At 42.6% G+C, this 20,424-nt stretch overlaps 1 protein-coding gene across 3 annotated transcripts; it reads right to left on the reverse strand.

Annotated features, from left to right (window-relative positions):
• Positions 1-23: 23 nt before the first annotated feature.
• LSM14A (LSM14A mRNA processing body assembly factor) lies at positions 24-19,103 on the reverse strand. 3 transcript variants are annotated; one of them, XM_036390216.1, is made up of 10 exons: positions 18,764-19,103; positions 11,083-11,246; positions 9,795-9,927; positions 8,655-8,774; positions 6,770-6,946; positions 6,396-6,458; positions 5,626-5,805; positions 3,986-4,157; positions 2,919-3,147; positions 24-1,828 (listed from the first exon to the last, which is right to left on the reverse strand). In XM_036390216.1, the coding sequence occupies exons 1-10, from the start codon at positions 18,882-18,884 to the stop codon at positions 1,805-1,807; spliced, it is 1,383 nt and encodes a 460-aa protein (XP_036246109.1). In that variant the 5' UTR covers positions 18,885-19,103; the 3' UTR covers positions 24-1,804. The 3 variants fall into 3 exon arrangements, with proteins under 3 accessions (XP_036246109.1, XP_036246108.1, XP_036246110.1); XM_036390215.2 differs by having other exon boundaries at positions 8,655-8,777; XM_036390217.2 differs by lacking the exon at positions 6,396-6,458 and having other exon boundaries at positions 8,655-8,777.
• Between the last annotated feature and the right edge of the window lie 1,321 nt (positions 19,104-20,424).

Here is a 20,424-nt window from a genome sequence, read left to right on the forward strand (position 1 = left end):
CGCGCAACAAAGGAGCGCCGCCGTGCCGCTTGTACTGAACAGTTTATTCTGGTTTAAAATAAAAAAACAGAAAGCCTGGGCGGGCCGGCCGGGCCGACGCAGGGTTTATTTACCCCCGGCCGCGGCTCCCGGCCCGGGTATTTACAGCTGGAACACCTCAGACAGTAAAGAGTTATTGCAACAGGACAGCACTTGCCTCTACGGTCAAAAATCTCAACAGGTGTTCAGAATCGTGACTTGTGGATCCCAAAAGGCAGTTGTTAAACATGCAAAAACATTACTAAACAATATTATCTAACTTCTACGGCTGTCAAATACTTGACCTTAATAAGGAAACCAATTACAAAATACTTCCTTGTAGTGCTATACAAAAGTTATAAAATTAAGATTCTATCAACCACTTTTAAATATTCCAATTTTTCAACAGTGCAGTTTTTCACGTCTTTATCACCACTGAACATTCTGAAGTAAAAAAAAATAAATCAGCAAATTAGATCAAAGTGATGTAATCTTTGGATCCCTTTATTCCTGTGGCCTTCATATACATACACAGACACAAATGACCAGGTTTCTATTTCAGCATATCAGAAAGTTGCAACTAGTTATCCAGAATTGGCAAAAAGTCCGTACTGTCATTTGTGACTTCGTGGTCTTAGAACCAGAGTCTCAATGTCTCCAAGCTACGGTCTATCAAAATGCAAACAACTTCAAACACTAAGAATTCTTTAAATTGCTCATGTCTACAGGTATTACAACAAAGTTAACGTTTCAAGAATTGACAATGGAGACAGACTTTTATCCCAGGCATTCCAGGAGAATCACCAACTCGTGTGCCTGGTCCATTATTAAAAAAAGTTAATATTTCTCACTAAGTAAAATTAATTGCAAATCTTGACATATGAAAATTCCTTTTCTCCTTTTTTTTGAAAATATCTCCTTAACTTGGTCAAATCCTGTGATATACCAGAAACTACAAAATCAAATTCTTGCAAGAGCAGTGAAGCGTGTATCCAGTTTTATGTAATGGAAGAACATTTTCAAAACTTCATTATAGTCCAAATATAAAATCAAACATTTAAGCTTGAAAAGCTGCTAAAGAAAAAGAAACCCAACTAATTCAGTGTTCTTCAGCATATCAACTTTCTGCAATAACAGTATGTTTACCGACTTAAAAATGTTTATTCTTTAAAAAATTAGTTGCTTTTTATACAGCTATACAAAGTTTGTAATGTTTCTTTGGCAATGGGATATAATGGAATTTTACAACTATATAAAAACTTTCCTTTGCCTAAGAAACAGTATTTACTGTGTGTACATATCTGACTGACAAAGCAAGTTTTCTACTGTCCAGCACCCTAGTTGATACAAGAACAACTACCTCAAAAGGGATTTTACAGGATTTCCAAAAAACAACCTTCGGTGGGTCAAAACACTCACAGTATCGACGGCCTTCTGCATACCATTGTCCTTACAACTTGAAGCAATTATCAAATACAGTTTAGTAATAAGAAAAATCCTTTCAGTGATGAAAAAATACTTAAAACTCCATCGAAGTACTGCTTATAATTAACTATACATAAGAAATTACTTATCCTTCTGTCTCAAATATATTTAATGCTTACTGTTTTCAAAGATGGCCATTTCTCAAAAGTAACTGCATTACACCCCTTTGAAATTAAATAGTTAAATCCCAGTGCTGGTGACAAGTATACAGCAAATTAACTTCATTCTTTGCAGAGATCAAAACTAATTCTCTGATTCAAGAAGATCTAGACGTTCACCTGGTTTGCAGCTTTCTCGTAGACTACGCAGCAACTTTGTTGTCTTTCTAGAGGGAACAAAAGCACAGTGTTAAAATTCATTTTGCAAAACAAACCCTACAAACTCATCTGGGCAACAGCCCTGGGGGCAGCTGTGCTGTGCTGGCCATTCCCCATGTCCTGCAGCAGAAAGGAGACCTCCAGAGGAGATCAGGCTGGCATCTGGTGAAAGCCCCTCAGGCTGGCACTGAGCAGAGCAGCTCATCACTCCCAATACAGAGCACAGCACAAATCCTCAGCCCTTACACCACCTCCTACTCAACTGGACAGCAGCAAAACTCTCGTTCAGAAATTCAAATTGCTGACCTTCAATCCCTCATTTCCATTCACATTCAGCTACCCAAAGTTTCTTTAAGTGATAGGACTAACTGTTGAAAACTAATCAAGGAACAACTGAGGGATGTTTCTCACACAACACAGAGAAATGTGCTGTGATGTAACCTCCCATTTTTTTCAATAAAAAATTAAAATTTCTATAAAAAAATCAGATATTCTTGTTTGCAAAACTCTAACTGCTCATGCAATAAAGTAGCAGAAGTTGGTGTTCTGTCCCAGTCAAAACTCTAAAAGCCTAGTTTTATCTGAACTTATCTGGATAGCTGTCCGATTCTAACCAGTACACCAGTCTGTAAGATTTGTGCCAACTCATTCACAAAGAATTCAAAAGTTTGTTGCACAATGGAAGCAAGTTAAATTATTCCCTCTCATTCTTTATACTTTAAAATATAAATGATGAGAGGGAATAATTTAACTTGCTTAACATAAATATAAAACTTGGAAAAATGCTTGCAATTTTCATCTCTAACACTTGCATTCAATCTGTAGAACTTTTTTTCCCCTTCTTTTTCTTCTCCTCCCCAATACCAGCTATCAAATAGCTACTCGGGGGCATGTGACAGAAAGCAACCTTTACTTTTGGCTATTGATAGTAAAATGATGCCATGTGACTAAAATTTCCGCAGTAACGGCCTTTCAGAAAAGTAGCTGAGAGCCCCTGCAAAGCAGTTCTAGCTCAACATCAAATCTAGACTCAGGAGATGGCGAGCGCTCCTTTCCCAGAGCGGCGGGCTGGGGCAGAGGAACAAGAAGAGCATTTACCCTGTACTCGAAGTCGGCGAACTCCCGGCCTCCACGGCCCCCTCGGAATCCGCCGCGGAAGCCGCGCGGGGCGGGGAAGGTGCCCCTGGCGCCGCCCCGGCCCCGGCCCCCTCGGAAGCCGATGACGCCCCTGCCCCTGTAGCCGCCGCGGCCGCGGTTGGGGCGCAGGGGGATGCCGAAGGTCTCGGCGTTCAGCCGCCGCTCCTCGGCCCAGGTGGGTCGCCGCTCCCTGCAGCACAGAACCAACAGGGATTGCTGGAAACGCTCGGGAAGGGAGGGAGAGGTGCCCTCCGAGAGGGTGCAAAACCATCCATGAATCACACGGTAAATCTGCACAGTATCCCTTCCACAAGAACCCAGGGGTGTGCCACCGTTCACTGGGCTCATCGAGAAGGAATATAGTACAGAGTCACGAATTAGATATTAATAATGCTCGAAGAGTTTGCCACATTGAAAAGCACACTCTGCATCCTCTGCAGGCAGTATCATTTGAAGCAAGAAGCAGTCTGCAGTTACAGATGTTATTTTATCTGGCTGTGAGTACAACCAGCAACGCCCCCTCCCCCTCCTACAAGTCAAAATAGGTCAGCACTCCACATCATCGTGTCTAATAAAAAGGCAGCAGCAAAGATAAGCTTGAATTTTCCTGAAATGCTATCTGTCCATTTGAACAACACTACAGGCTGAGACAGTTATGTAATCTGCTTAGAAACCATTACCAAAGCAGGGTCATTATTGATTTAACTGAAGTGTTAATTTAGCAGCAAAGCAAAACAAACAAACCCCTCCACATCTTAGTAAACCTGGAAAGGAGATTCTAGAGCCTGTGCACTAAGTTCTTAAAGCATGGCCCTAAAACTTCTTAAAATACCTTCCTATGACCATATTGCACTTGCCCACAAAGAAATTTTGCACTTCTTATTCCTGTTTTATTTTTGCCAGCTGCATGTGGAAATAAGCTCTAATCACCTTTGGCTCAGAGTTGATTGCAGTGAGTAGCACTGACAGTAGCTCATGACATAAACATGCATTAAGCAGACTAACAAGCTTCTCCTTGCAGGCCATACCTATTGTCATCACAGGAAATGTTATCAAAGAAGGATTTGGTTTTGTCATAGTAGCAATTGGGTCCAAGTGGATCTTCCTCATCAGCATTCCCTTCGCTATTTTGGGTATCAACACCTGAGTCACCTTTGTCTTCTCCATTTACAGGCTTCTCTGGTTTCTCAAGTTTATCTTCTGGAAAATAAAAAGTAAACAGAAGCCTAAAAAAGCCAGCCTAAAATAGCTGTTAAGTTTTTCCCAGTCAGACAGGAACTATATTGCATGCTACAAAAATAATTTAATGTGGAAATCAAACAACTTAACATGTAAATTAGGATGTATTGCTGTCTGGAGGTTTCTATGCTTCCTGTGGGTTTAGTTACCAAAAAACCCTGCAGCAGAACAGATTTGACACCCATCTATTTTCTCCCCTCTTCAGCTACCTCCTTCCTGGCCTCAAGAGCCTCATTCAGTGAATCCTCCTAAAAGCCATCCCATGGTTTTGTTCATCCCCTTTGTCCTTCTCCTTTGCCTTCTGGTTTTGCTGCCTCTCCTCTGAGAAGCAGGGCCAGCACTCTACCTTTGTGATGTATTTATTTCCTAAAAATGCCTCAAGTTCAACTCACTGTTTTAATCAGTACTGAAAACAAAGCTGATAGTTCAACATCAACAGAAGTTGCTAGCTGTTGCTATCTTCAAACCTCATTCCTAAATGTCTACAGCTTAAATCTCACAATGCTGTGCACGAACTTCAGATAACCAGCTCAACCTTTCCACACCACACACAAGAACTACCACACTCCAAACATTTCTATAGCTATTTATGGTTAGCATTCCCTTTTCTCTTTATCATTCTGAAAAAAACAGTATCAACAGCAAACCATCAACTGATTGAAAAACAATCCAGAAAACAGGTGAGCACCACAGGACAGATCTTAAGGGACTCAACTGGTGTTTTTACTCTACATTGAAATCTGACCATTTATTCCCACCCCTTGTTTCCCAGCCTTTAGCCAATCATTCACTGAAACAGGGAACTCACTGTATTAACCTGCAACAATTTTGTCCAAAAATAGCAGCAGCAGTGTAACAAACAGGTGGCTGGTCACAAGAGAATGAGGTAATCAAAACAGAAGCCTGCTAGAAAACCAGTGCTGGCAGCATGGTTTCTAACTACTCCTGTGTTCCTCTGGGAAAGGGTAAAAGCAAGGCAATGCCAGAAACTTTCAAACAAACTCTCCTACGTACTACAATGAAGTTCTGATCCCAAACTCCTTTGCTTTTGGTCTATAATTGACATTATAATTTTGGTCTAATAATTGAAACCTAAAACATGGATTTTCTTTCATTGCATCCTTTCCAGAATTTTAAAGTCATAAATGTTATTGGGACTTCTGGTTAAGTAATCTGCATTTTTAACAGAGACTTATTAGAACTTCACAGATTATATCTACTAGTTAAAATTTGTTAAAAACTCAGTGACCCAAGTATTTAATTAACATATGACTTCGGTTTACTTATTAATTGGTTTTTAAATTTATTTTTTAATGACTGCAAGCAAGACTTAATACTAAATGCTTTTTAAGAGTTGTTCTCCGAGGTAGGATCAAAACAGCAAGACACAGTTTTTCTATGCTCAAATCTAAAGCAAAAATTGTTTTACCTTTTAATTTAAGTTTATTATGAAACTCTCTATCAATTTCCTCCTTATTGAATTGTGCATTTGCACTTTCAAAGTCAAAGTCCTTCTCAAACTTCATTGGCCCATCCCTCCTGATACCAAATCTTCCTCGGCCCCCTCTGTGACCTCCGCGGCCTCTCCGCACTGCAGGTGCACCTGGAACTGAAAAGAGAGAAATTCTGTTGGGTTTTGCTTTGTGGATTGGCTTTTTTCTGAGGATGGTGGAGGGTGTTTTGTGTTTTGGTTTGATTTCTAATTCCTGGGCTAACAGGCTGGGACTTCAGAAGTGCAAGAAGAGAATGCCTGTTGTTTGAAGTCCCATCAGAGCAGCTTGTAATTTGTAAATTCACTTACAGTAATGATGAAAGTGACACAGAAGGCATAACAACACTAAATTTGTGTGTTAAAGACTCTCTAGAAGTCATTAAAAGCTTTTGGAAGACAAGCTAAAATATTAGTGGCTTTTCAATCAAGTATATTTCTACAAAGGCTTTTATTTCATGCTATTATGTTTATAAATCTGTAATGTAAACATATATTTGATTCATATTTTTGTTTAAATTGATTGCTTAGTATAAAACAAGAAAATATTTTTCTCTTTAATGTTGACTTCATTTGCTTGTATTTTTCTGGCTCAATGCGAAGTTGTTACCCTCTCAAAGCAAAATGTGAAAGAATTTATGTATTTTAGCAAATTTAAAAAAAGTATTGGTCTGAAAGCAATGATAGCTATTTCTCAAAACATCATTTACCAATTTGTCGTTTGTTTTCATTTCTGAGTTCATTTTCTGATCTTGAAACCTTGTGTGCTTCAGCTAAAGTTGGAAATAAAAACATGATTTGTTTATCCAATTAGGTATTTTTGATCATACTTTTGTATATATAGTTCAGATTTAAAAAAAAATCCAAACCTATAAATGTAAATCACATGTTTAAATCATAAAAGAAAAAAAAGTAATTTAGAATATATGCTTAAATTTAAAAAGAAATATGTATCTAATGCAGGTCTCTGCTGGCCAGCCTACCAGTAGCAGACAGCAGGAAAATTCCTATGTACAACCCTTTAAAGGAGCACTTTGTATGTGTATGGAAGGAATGAAGCTGTATGAAAACTGTCCAAAGCTACCTCGTCTGTGCTCTTGGTTCTCTAGGGATTTTTGGCTTGCAGACACCAAAGGTCTGGTTTGTACAGGACTCCTCCTCCCAACTGGTGCTGGAGTGGGCAGGTGGGCTGAAGCTGTTTGTACAGCTTGTTCCATGGTGGGGCTCCTTCTCAAATGGTCCATCTGAGGGCTTGAACGACCTGGGGGAAAAACAAAACCAAACCAAACCCCACAGGGTTATTTCTCATCTACAGAGGTGACTTACTGGAGTTACTGGTCTCAGCCAATCTAGGCTGACAGGTTTATCTGCCTTAGCACTTAAGGCAGCTGTGTCCAAAAAAAAAATATTCTGCACCATCAGATCCACTAATTCAGAATAAAGGATGTTTAGGAATACCCCTTCCCTCAGTCTATAATGAAATAATAGGTAGGACACCCAACCCCTACCAACCTATTCATGATGTACATTTAGCTGTGGAATCAAACTTTGGCATTGATTGGAGGTAAAAATGCTCCTTCTGCCCTCCTGGGATGCCAAGTGGGAAGGGGCTGCCCAAAGGCAGCTGTGATGCAGCTCAGGCACTGCTGCAGGATCCCTGCCCACACAAGGACAGTGCCACGGGCTGGGCTCAGAGCAGGGAAGGAGCTGGGGGAGCTGCCCCACACTGCCCTGCTCACACAGGGGCTGCAGGCAGAAGCACCCTCAGCATGGAGCCACTGACCCAGCCAGACAAGCTTACAACATCAAACAGGTACATTTAATAATTAGAATAAGACTCAAGTCCCAGTAAGTGAGAGAACAAGGTTCTATCTGTCTCATTACAAACCAAAAGGAAAAGAAACAATAAACCAAACCCATGAAGAAAACAATAAATCCAACCATACCACACTTGCAATTGACAAAGACAAAAATATTTCTAAAAGCAAACACTCAGAGAAAAGCACAGGAAATGTCATGTGGCAGAATGTATGTTCAGCATGTCCACAAATGGTGCAGGCTTGAACTGCAGAAAACCAAACTTCTGTTTCAACAGAGAAATGCTCAGCATACTTTTGCCCCTTGCATTCATCCAACAAAGTAGAACCTATTTTTGGCAAAATTTTAGAAACACTCCTAACGGGTATACAAACCTCAGCTGGAATTTTGGGGAAAAAAACTTTGCTGTAAGTGTTTTGCCTTTTAATATGACTGCATAATTTAAAAACAGCATTAGAAATATATCTTGGCACACACTTTGACAGCAAGGAAGAGTGGAAGAGCAGGAAATAATGGGGTTTGGGTTTTTAAGGAGCAACGTTAACAACATCTGCATGAAGGTAAGGGTGAAGGTGTTCAATGTTCAGTTTCCTTTTTCTTTGCCATTCAAATATCACCCAAAATCTCATTTTTTCCAATATTACATAAACTATCTGTAGAGTTCCTGTTAATATTAAGCTGTTTTAAAAGTCATGTCACCACCTCTTAATCAGGTCTGCTGTTAGTATCATCATGTACCTCTGCATGAACAGAAGAACTACAGTTAGGAATAAAGATTTTAAAATTTTAAGCTGAAGGACTTCCCATTTCACTCAGTATGAAGTATCTGCAGTTCTGCCATGTTATTAACAAAACTAAATACTGAATTTCCACATGTATCTGTTTGCTGACACTATTTCACTTAATTAAGCCCAACTTCTCAGTACAGGTGCTTTAAGGGTAACAATAAATGTGTTACTGCCTGCAGCACTGCAGGATGTAGAGAAAACACATTTAAAGAGCAAACCAAAGGCTCTCAGTGTCTCCTGGGTCTAATACCAAGTGTTTTCGTGAGAAAATTCAGCTGTTTGGTTGGCATTTCTGGCAACCACCAAAATCACATGGACACAACTTGTCAAAAAAAAAATTGAAGTCACTAAAGAAGACTTTACCTTGAGACATCTGTGTTTTTAGTGATCTTGCATCTGTTGTAAATGCAGAACCAACTGCAGTGCTTTGGGACATGCTAGCACTGCCTGAAGAGTCTGTTCCAAAAGATGTTAAAGAACCTCCTGCTTTGAAAGAAATAATATAGTTGTAAAATCTGGTTTAGACTTTTTTTAAATTAGCACTAAATGATTAGTGAAGCTTTCTTAAGCTTCACTAAGTTATTCTAGACTTCATGTAAGTCTAGATTAAAGATATTAGTCTTTATTTTTAGTCTTTAATTGAAATATTAGTCTTACCAGCCTATGTGCATACATCTGTTAGATTAAACTAAAAGTGCATGCCCTTCCCATGCACTTTTAGTTTAATCTAACAGATGTATGCACATAGGCTGGTAAGACTAATATCTCAATTTTTCAATCTAAAATGAAAAACAAAAGAGCACTTCTAACTTCGCCATCACAAGTATTAACAAAACAGTCATCTTATGGAGCCATCCATGTTATTGGTATACATTTCCACCTAAGATTCTTTCAGCAAAAATATGACTGTTAATTAGTATCAAATTATGGCCAATTCTACAGCCATTCTTTTGCATGGCTAACATTTTCAGGAGTAGCACTGCTGCCAGAACAGTTATGAGACTCTAAGTTCCTTTGAGAAAAGCTAAACTGTGAAATAGACTCTCAGGGAAGAAGGAAAGTTGGTTGTGAGTCTCAGAGAGAACGTGCAGTGTAAAGGAGCACCTAGCCCATGCAGCTCACAAATACTTCCAGCATCTATTTCCCAGCCAGCCAACACCTCAGGAACAGCTGGGGGATTGCACTGCCACGTGGTTGCTGAATAATCCCAATCCTTAGTTAAGGCACACAGCACGTGGTGAACCCAGCAGCTATAGGGCTTCTCTGGAGGGGCTGCCTCTACCCCTTGTGAAATACCATGAATGCTGGTCCCTCTGAGATAGGTGTTTAGTTCTCAACCATAATTATTTTAAGATGCAGACTACAAAGAACTCTCTACTTTCAAGCTAAACTGCAGAACTAACAGAGGTGGAAGACTTTGATGAAACTCTAGGCAGTGGTTGCTGTCGGTGCACCCAGAGAGCCTCAGTGCCAGGAAAACAGAGAGAAGCAACGTGAACCTACCAACTCCCACGGCGCCGAACTGCTGGCCCACCAGCGGGCTGGGGCTGAACTGGCTGTACGCAGGCATCCTGCCAAAGGGACCGTAGGAGCCCACGGACTGGAATGAGGACGCGGTCGAAGATCCTAGTGAGGACTAAAGACAGAACACACAACACACTAGCAAAAATCCATATTTACACCAAAATTAGGAAATAGTTCTGTGAGGCAAGACATGGAGAAACTCTAATAAAAACATTTTCACAAGTAGGTACAGCTTACAGACATGTGGAAACAGTAACACAAAATTATGCAATCTTTTCCCATAACCTCAGACACTCTCTTGTCCAACACACACATATAAACTTTGTTGGCAAATTTAGGAAGTGTCCTGTCTTTTTCCTTGAAGTTTCAAACCCCACAGGTACAATAAGACACCCAAGCACACTGGAGGAGGCTGGGGTTATCACTGTTATTGGGGTTCACAGTAATGCAACTTCACCACTCTTGACTACAACTGACAGAGGGACTTGCACCAAATTTAATAAAAGTCAGTGGAGAAATGCAAGGGCACATCATAAGGAAGTTCAAAGAATTTTATCCTACAGAATAGATAAAGCAGAAGAATTTTATTACATGGGATTATCGACCTCCATTTGAAGCAAGAGATTTCCTCTTGCTCTCAGGGATGACTTTTAAGATACTTCATAAGTACAACCAAAAAGCCAACAAATTTCTGAGAAAACTATTTATCAGTCTGTTTAGTACAAAATGACAGATGAATCAAATCTGAAGGCTTCAAGTTGTAAGCTGCTTTCCCCTCAGAAACCAAGTATTCACTATTCAAACAACTGCCTTACAGTATGAAGCCTTTTTGAAAACATAGCTAGATGAAACACTTTAAAGTCACAGTTAGCAAAAAATGTTGAACATTAAAACAAAAATAAAACTAACAAGCAAAAAAAAGCCACTAATTATCTGGAGATATTTCATCATCTACTCCATTTGATTTATACCGAGTCTGATCTGCCCAAGTACTATGTGTCCTAAGCCAAGTCCCTTTCGAAAAAGGCATCAAGACCTACAAAACATCATTAGTTGGTTTTGAAAAGACCAAGCAGCTTTGGTATGTAGTGCAGTGTGCTAGAGTTAGATTTCAACCTTCATTTTCACAGTTAAAGACTGACAGGAGAAGATCCTTCCAGAGCTCTTTCCACTGGGTTGTGAACGTTCCAGTGACGAACCCTGAACTTTTAAACTCTCAGCTAGAGAGCACTTCAGCACAAGGATTTGCCCCTCTGCTGTGACTCACCTGGACAATGGCAGGGTCCTGGGGCAAGGAGCACTGAGGTTTGGGTGGCTCACACACAGTCAGGTCCTTGATGTCGCTGCCACGGAAGATGATGTACTCGAAGACCTCATCGCGGGGCGGGATGGGTCTGTCCGTCGGTCTGTCCTCTGTACCAAAGGAGCGAACTGCAGATTGGCAAGGGAGACAGAGAATGAAACATCCCATGTTCAACAACAGCCTTTCAAATATACTGCAGAGACCAACAGCTTCAAATGAAAGGGATAAAATTTCATTGAGAAAAAACCTTTATTGAATAGGCATCATATTCTTTATCAACTCTCCTCAGACAAACAGTGATTGAAGCTAAAACATCTGAGTTAAAACCCAAGCCAAAAGACTGAGACATCACTCATGCTATTAATTACATTGAATATTTCAAATGTTTGGTGAGGGGAAGGGAAAGCAGCAAGGCAGGTTTTTTTGGCTGTTAAGTCAATCCTATGAATCAAGAAATAAATGAGTTTACATACTTCATATTCTGCCTTTGCAAAACAGGAAAAATATGCTAATACTACTAAAATCTGGAATATTAAGAATTATCAAATGTGAATTCCTCAAGAGATCCAAAATTAAATAAAAGAACAAGAATTCTGTGGTATGTATTTACAATTTTCCCTAAGCAAAATGCATTCTTCTTGCTGGTGTTAAGGTTCATATGATGTCATATGATCTCTGCCAAATTAAGCAAGCTCACTGGGGCATAACCATCTTCCTAGTGTGCACTATAGCAAGACATGAAATTCCTTGTATGAATTCCAGCAGCTTTCTGAGTGCACAGCAATGAAGCAATGAAGCTCTTCCTTTTGCACCACGTGCAATCACCAGCACTGCACATGGACACCATCACTTTGCTGTCACTGCCCTCTCAGAAACTTTTCCCCACTCTTAGACTGCCAGCCCTGGGTGAGTATCAAATGAAAAAAACAAAGAACTGAAGAAGAGAATTGTCTCTGAGGGTTAGTTGTGTAAGCAAAAAACTAAACAATGGACTGAAACCAGAGAGGGGAAAAAACAAACCCCCAAAATCATGACAGTCACATTCAATCACAATCTCATTAACTTGTAGCAGCTTAACAATCCCTCATGACTGCTTTTGCTCCAGCCTTCTAGAAAGTGTTTGTTTGCTTTGCAAGGTACAGGTTATGCTGAGGAAAAAAAAAAAATCTGTATTTTGCTTTAATTTAGCAGAATTAGATTTCCCTCCATTTTCAGATGCATCAACCTTTTGGAGACATCATTCGGCACTTATTTGCAGCCATAGAATCATTAGTCTTTTCTTTTCAAGAAAAGCAGAGTCTCCTGTAGAGATGTATAAAGTGATACTGAGTCATTTCTCGGGCTGCACCAGCCATCTTCCATCACTGTTGCTTCTTGTGATACTGCATAAACAGAGCTTAACATCAGGTATTCAAATCTTTTTAAGAAGCATAATTCAGGGGTAAAGAGATCATGCCCACACTACAAAGAAAAGTATCATTAAGTAGTTACAATGACTTTGTTCATGTATCATCAGTGAGCTGACTTTCATGATCTTTTCTGTTTCTGTGCATCTAAAAGTCTGCTCTGAATGCAAAGTGTGAGCACTGTAAAAAGGCACACGCTGTTCAGTTCATGTCAGTCCTTGTTAGAAAGGAATCTGGCTTCTTTTCCTTTACAGAAAAAAGTGTCTGGAGCTTAAGAATTCACAGAAATTAACTCAAAGTAATGCACAGAGGCTTAATAACATTATCAGTGGGTCATGTGCATTCCTGGGTCAGTTCATCCCATTGCTTTTTATTCACCAAGCATTTCTATTTCACTATCCTGACCATGGCTCTACCCTCACTTTCTGGCCATCTTATACCCTATTTATCAGCTAACTAATAAATTCTCTTGGACTTCCTTTCCATCATTTGACCTGCTGCCTTGGTAAGTAAAACCAAAGTTGATTTTGTACTGCTTCACACTGAAATGGTTTCTCTAGTAGCCATTTTGTCCACAAAAGTGCACAAAAATGGCCAGAGTGTGATCAGTTAGTTACCAAAGGATTTTCCTTTCTAGCTAAAGTGAAGAAACTACTCTACAGAAACACCACAGAGAAAGGGTGCTAAGCTGGAGGGTTGCATCTTGCCTTTACATGGAAATAAAAATCTGATGAACTGTGGAAGAAATATGTTTGGAAAGTACTTCTCTTAAGGCAGAGCTACACTACACAGGTAAGTATTTCAATATTAATACCAATGTCCATGACACATATAGGAACAGCTCTAACACCCTTTAGAACTGTTATTTCAGTTACATAACAATTACCTTTCTCCATTCTAAACCAATTAAAAAAGGGAACCACCAGACTTTCATCTACTGACATGCTGAAAGAAGTAAAGGGATTTCAGTTATGTTAAAAAATTGTCTTTTTCCACACCATGAAATCACCATAACATCAAAAGGAAGTCTTTCAGTGCCAAAATTCAGAATTCATCTTTAAGAGATTGAACTGTCTATGCAGCTAACTGAAGACCCTGATAGGGTTGCCAGTGGTTTATCAATAAAACACATCAAGACTTGCTACTAGAAGTTTGACTCTTCCTTTACCTCTCCCCTGCCCCAAATCAAACTGGTTTGATCACAGCCTTCTGCAAAATATAAACCCAATTTCATGCAATGAAGATCTGCTCTGCTGGAGAGGGGTAAGCAAACTCCCCTGATTTGCAGCTCAGACTCGCTCTCTCACCACAAGCAACCAAAATAACCCCTCCAAGTGCAACTTCCTTTGAAAACAGGAACCAGAACTGTGTGTCTGGTGTCTTAAGAAGGGCTGCCTGACGAGCCCACCCCAGTCAGGTCCTTCAGAGTAGTGTTAAGGAGTTGAAAGTTACTTTTTGTGTATTGCAAAGGCATACCTACCTGTACAGTTTGTATTTTCCTCGCTTAGATGAGGATTTAACACAATCTGAGCTCATTAGAGTAAGAAGTCTAATATTAGAAGTGGCCAGAAGAGCAGGATTTTACAAAGAAATAGCTTTTACCATGTTTTCTCATACTCAGTAATACTCAGTTGCCAGAGTATCAAAAGCACAAGGTATTGGAGCAGCAGCAGCAGGCTTAGAGCCCTGTCCAGCTCTGACTCTTGGGGAATTTCCTCAGACTATCTCCTTCCTCCAGAACAAGGTGCAGTAGTTCATATATAGCAAAATACTGAAGAGGGAGAGGAGATTAAAATAAGCACAAAAAGATTGTCTTGTGAAAGACAATCTTACAACTGCAGTAAATTTAATTAATTTTACCTTGTCTACTCCAGGATTGTTTTTTCTGTTATTTTTGAAAGAGCTAAAGTGGCTTAAGGACTTGCAAACAAAAGGACAAGCAGTACACATTAAAAGCAAACTTATTTTTTGTCAGTGTAAATATACACAAGTCAGTAGCTAGCTAAATAACTAACTCTCTTGAGCCTATTAATCTATATACTTGTGCCCAAGTGAGCAAAGTTTTCTACAGATTTTGACTGTGATATTACAGTATATGATATTTTAATGTATATTACCATATTATACTACTGTAGCATTCAATGGCCACACTGCAACTTTCCCTGTCATTAGTCAGTATAGATATTACTTGTTGATTAACACAGGCAATCTAAGCAGAAGTGAAGGCAGTGACTCTGCCCCCACAAGGTGGATTCCTGCAAGGATTCAGGCTGTGCACAGCAGTGCCTCTCTCCTCTCCCCAGGAGCAAACACACACACAGAGGCACCAGGAGGAGCACGGCCGCTGAAAGGAGAGCGCCACAGGTGAACGAGTCACTGCAGTTGCCTCCTCTCCCTCCACTGCAGCCATGCTCTGATGCCTGCACACACAGCAGCTCCTTCCCCAGACAATGACCTCAGCCTGCATTCCCTCGCTCGCAGGGAGATGGAGCAGGCTTTGACAAGAGGAATTTTTCTGCTGTGACATACTGTGCCCAAGTTTGGTTTGGCACACAGGCCCTAACCTTCAAGACATGCAAGGAGCATGTTACTTAACTGACTAAAAAATACACTCCTAAAAACTGATAGAAATGTAACCCTTCCCTTTCCTGCTCCCACCCCTGAATAAGCTCAAGCTCAGGATTTCAACTTTCCTCTGGCTGCATTTCTGAGTCTTTCACCTGCATTAACTCTGTAGAAGTCTGAAAGGGAAGTTTTCCTTTGGATGTGTCATTATACCATGGACAACACTATCACAGATGGTTGAACATTCCAGAAGTTGAACTACTTCTTAAAATTACCAAAAGCTGTTTCATTAGTATCTATCAATTATCATGGTCCCAACTGCAACTCTCAGTGGTGCAGGAGTTGCTAAGTGAGAACTGATGCATTATAGCAGAGACAATAGATAATTCTGGTTCTTATACTCACATACCTAAGGATTTCCTGCTGTTGAAGGAACAAAGCTTTTTCTGACACAATATGGTTGTTCTTACACAGCATTAAAAATAACTCTCTCTATATCAGTGCCTTGAAATAGAAAAGCATTATCTATAACTGATATGAAAGATCACATCTCCTTGTCAGTGCCACAACATTTAAGATCAAGCACTGTTAGAATTCTGTAAATGCCCCAGGTAGGGCAGCAATCATTTTCCAGCAAGAAAACTAACCATAGCTTGCAAACTCCTCTTAAATTGCTTGGGCTTAATGATGTTTTAAAAATTAATAACCAATTTTTAAAAAACTAAGTGTTAACTAGAACCATGAACTAGAAGGACGTTTCCAGTTATTTTAACTTGAGGCTTGACAATAGGAGTGAGTGGGTTTTGGTTGCAGACACTGTCTCTGAAAAGCTGCTGATCCAAAGAGAACATATGCACCAATAACATTTGAGAGCCTCAAATGTCTGCACAGCTTGCAGTGTTTGGGATGCACTGTGGATGGGGGTTTCCCCTGTTATTTAAATAACACTTCTACACTCTGTGAGAGGATGCATCACTTCACCTTGTCAGACTCCAGCTTAGGTTAAAAATGCTATGCTCAATATTTTATAGCTCCTATCCTTCTCTAGCTGTGAGATAGAGGCCACAAGTTTAGCTCAGTGAACAGATCCCCACGATGTAAACAAAATGCTGATTAGAGAACGAGAGCAGATTGCCCCTGGTAAGGAAGGACTACAGCCTGTGCTGGCAACCCAAAAACTCATTTCTGTCTGAAACCCTCGACAATTTTGGACAATTGAAGGCATGCCATGAACACAACTTCATGAGATTAATCTCTGACTGCTTCAGCCCACACAAATCCTGCAGCTGGGCAAATCTGTAGTTATTCAGGAACAGACTCTAGCTCTGCTTTTGCACTTGATGTCACCATTTCAGAACCTCAGTTAGAATATGAATAATGCTAAGGTGCCCTGTATTCAATTCAGGGAACAGTCATGTCACACACACCTCACGGCTCAGCAACTGAAAGCATCAAATCTTTTGGGGGTTTATTTTGTGTCTCTCTCTGGCAAAAAGAAAAGACATCTGTGGTCAAGATTCACAGTAAACAGCTCTAGTCTGACTTCTGGACTCAGCAAAAGAAGAAGAGGTAACTATCAGCTGATCAACATATTTACAGCTAGAGTACAAGTTCTGCTTCTTTCCCAAACAGAGCAGGCCAATAATTGAGCACTCCTGCCCCCCTACATACACACTGTCACATACATTCAGTGGCTGAGCCTGCAGAAAGCTGAATTCTCTGGAGTGGAGCATTCTGCTGATGAGCACAGAGAATGCTCCACACTCTAACACGGTGTTAGCAGCTCCACATTCATCTCGAGATTTTTGGTTCCAGGTGGCCTAGAAATACTGGTTTATTCTCTTCTGAATCATAACACTATTACAAAATACACATTCTTCAGCTAACTCAGCCAAGTTTTATTCAAGTAAATTCAGTGGTTTAGATTTACATTTCTGATGAGAGCTAGGAGAAGAAAGTAGATCAGACTTGTAACTGTAGTTTGATCTATCTTAAATATGCACACTTTGGCAGATACACCACAACATGACTTAACCACTCTTGAGAAGTCATGAAAAATTGCCTTGGTCAGCACTAAATCAGTCTAATTTTGGACAAGACTATCACAAGGTCCTCAAGGATAGTATTCTTTTTCTATGTGCTTTTGTACAAACCTGAACAATCACAGCATGCGACTGGAATTTCTGAACATTTATTTTTAATCACAATATCCAGCTTTTACTTGTATAAACCAAAACCAGCTGTCCTTTCAAAGTAGATAATGCAACTCCAGCCAGGCAATTTAACCTAAAGGCAGCTTTAGAAATAAGCAAAAATCACACAGTGAAAGCTAACTCTGCCCCAAAAGCAAAATGTGCAAGCCTGGGACCAAACCCACCGTAAGGTGTTTGAAAGCCGACGTATCGCAATTTACAAAACAAAGTAACTTATTTCTTAAACAATAACGGGGGGAGGTGTTGCTTGCGAGGAGGGAAGGCCTTAAAGTGACACAGCGCACAAACAGAAATTGCCACAAAGGGCAGCGAGAGCGAGCACGCTCACGGTATGCACCAGCACCAGGGCAGCTGTGCAGAACGGAGCGGACCGGCGCTGAGCCTCTGCTATGGGCCACGAACCGAGCTCTGGAACCCTCTCTGTCCCAAATATTTCATTTACAAGCACTAAGTTTTCCTCTTCCCTAATGGCTGTATGGACTTTCTGCTTTTACATATGAATTTAGATTACTTAGCAAGACTTCACAGATGCAAGAAGTGTAAAGGAAAAAAATGCTGAGTGCTACAGAATCTATTATAAAGAGGTTATTAAAAGTTCTGACTTAATGTTTTACTTTGAGAATTAATTACCATGCATGAGAAACACTGAAGTCCTTCGGACGCCCAGTTTCAAAAATTCTCTTTTTTGGCCCCAACTCTCTTCTCAGTAAACCTGACTTTCTAACTTTCTTATACATTCACAAAGATCTCTTCTCTTTCTCGATATAAAAATGTGTTTGTGTATATATATATATATATATATATATATCTTGTGGCCGATAACATTCTCGTACCATTTCGGACTACACTGTGCCATACACCTCCAAAATTAACAGTTTACGTTCAGCTTTTGTCGGTAATCCAGCACTCAGGATTCCCTTCAGACCCGAGCTGTCTGCCGTCCTAAGATGCAGAGCAACCCAGTCATACACGGCCCTATACCCTGTAGGTCTGGAATTCTTAGCGATGCAAAGAAAACCTCCTTCTAGCCTCCCCCTCCTACTCCTTTTCACGCACTAGCTCCGGACCGCTTTCACCGCCACGGGTTTCATACTCGCACTCTACTGGGAACAGCTCCGAGCAGCCCCCGGCACGGAGCCGCTGCCGGCTCCTCTCGGCGAGGGTCCCTTCCCGGAGCGGGGGGAACGGGGGAGCGGGGCCTCGCAGCGCCGCCGCTATCACATCAAACCCTCTCTCGCCTCCACCTCCCCCGCGGGACGAGGCGGGCTCTGACCGAGCTCCGCCGGGCCCCCGCAGGCCGAGCCCGCCCGCCGGGCCCCCCCAGCGCCCGGCCAGCACCGCGGCTCCGGCTCCTGGGCCGATCCCGGTGCCGCGGCCTCGATCCCGTCCCGCGGCCGCGCTCCCCGAGCGCCCCTCCCCGAGCGCCGCCGGGCCCGCTCCTCCGGCCGGCCGCGTCCTTACCCTTGGCCAGCGCCACCGTGGAGTTCTCGGTGTCGATGGTGTACAGGATCCCCTCATAGCGGATCTCAGCCTTGGAGATGAGGCTGATCTTGCTCCCGATGTAGGGCGTCCCCCCACTCATGGCGCTGCTTCTCGGTCAGGGACACCCCTTCGCCGCTGCCGAGGGCTCCTTAAGCTAGGCACAAGTAGCCAAGCAACCCCGCCCCCGAGTCGTAGTAGACGCTGTCCTCCCGTCGCCCCGAGCCGCCGCTCTCCACACAGCGGAACCCCTGGCACAGCCCTCCACGAAGCACTCAGCACGGCCCGCGCCCCGCGGCTCCCAACATGGCCGCCGCCTTCATCTTCCCTCACAGCGCCCCCCCCCCGCCCGGCCCGCCAGGTGCATGCCGGGAGCGCGGCTACTCTCGCGAGAGCTGCGGACGCAGACGCTGACTTGGAGGCGGGGAACGTCGCGGAGCGGCGTCGGCGTTCCGCGCGCGACGGCGGGAGCGGAGCTTCGGCACTTCCCGGTCCAGCTCGGCTCTGTCCGACTCGGCTCTGTCCGACTCTGCCCGGTCCCGTTCGGCACCTCCCGGCCCAGCTCGGCTCTGTCCGACTCTGCCCGGCACCTCCCGGCCCAGCTCGGCTCTGTCCGGCTCTGCCCGGCACCTCCCGGCCCAGCTCGGCTCTGTCCGGCCCAGCTCGGCTCTGCCCGGCACCTCCCGGCCCAGTTCGGCTCTGTCCGGCCCAGCTCGGCGCCGCCTGGCCCTGTCCGGCCCGGCAGCCCCCAGCGCTCCCGGCCGGCGGTCCGGTGTCGTCGCCGGGCAGGTGACAGCAGCTTCGGTGGTTTTGGGTTTTTGGGGTGTTTGAGGGGCCCGGTCGCTGAACGGCAAATCCTGGGGACCCCGTGGGCAGGGGGAGCGCAGGAGCGGGGGCGTGACATCGGTTCTGTTTCACCGTGGTTCCCTTTTACTGTGCTGAGAGTCACATCCTGCAGCCAGCACTGAGCAACACAGTTGTTGATGAAATCTTGACCAAAGTGTGGGACTAACCCTGAAAAAACACCCTTTTAGTACAAGCAAACACACACAAGCACCTCATGATGTTGTGATTGCACTTGATTTGTGCACTTTAAATAAAAATCACAAATGAGGCTTCTGTGGGAGGCCACGACACCGACTCAGCCCCCTGGAACACACCACAACAAACACCAGCCTCTGAAAAGTGGCTTAGCTTTGGTTTCAGCAAGTGGACATTATCACATTGCAAAGATTCCCCAAGTGTTCTGTTCAGAAAAGGCCTTGAAATGCAATATCAAGCCAGACTTTCCAGAAGGGCCTGCAGGTGCCTAAGCAGGAGCCAGGCGGGGCTCCTGGAGGTTTGTGCCCCAGCTGAGCTGGCTGTAAAGCTCCCAGGAGGAGTGGAGTGCCCAGGGAGCTTTACTGGAATTGCTCCCAGCGTGTCCTGACCCACCTGAAAGATGGTGAAGCAAAGTGTAAATGACTGGATAGACCCTATCGAGTCTGTGAGACATCACTGTTGAAAATCTGCATTTGTAATTACTCAAAGTAAAGCTCCTGTTTAGAGAAATAACAAATATTCTGTTACAAGGAAAGGGGCTGGTCTGTGGCTGACTCCCAACCTCTGTTGGAGGAAGTGGAGAGGCTTGAAACAGTGTAGAG

This window comes from Molothrus ater, chromosome 12 (genome assembly GCF_012460135.2).
Source record: "Molothrus ater isolate BHLD 08-10-18 breed brown headed cowbird chromosome 12, BPBGC_Mater_1.1, whole genome shotgun sequence".
Taxonomy (NCBI): domain Eukaryota; kingdom Metazoa; phylum Chordata; class Aves; order Passeriformes; family Icteridae; genus Molothrus; species Molothrus ater.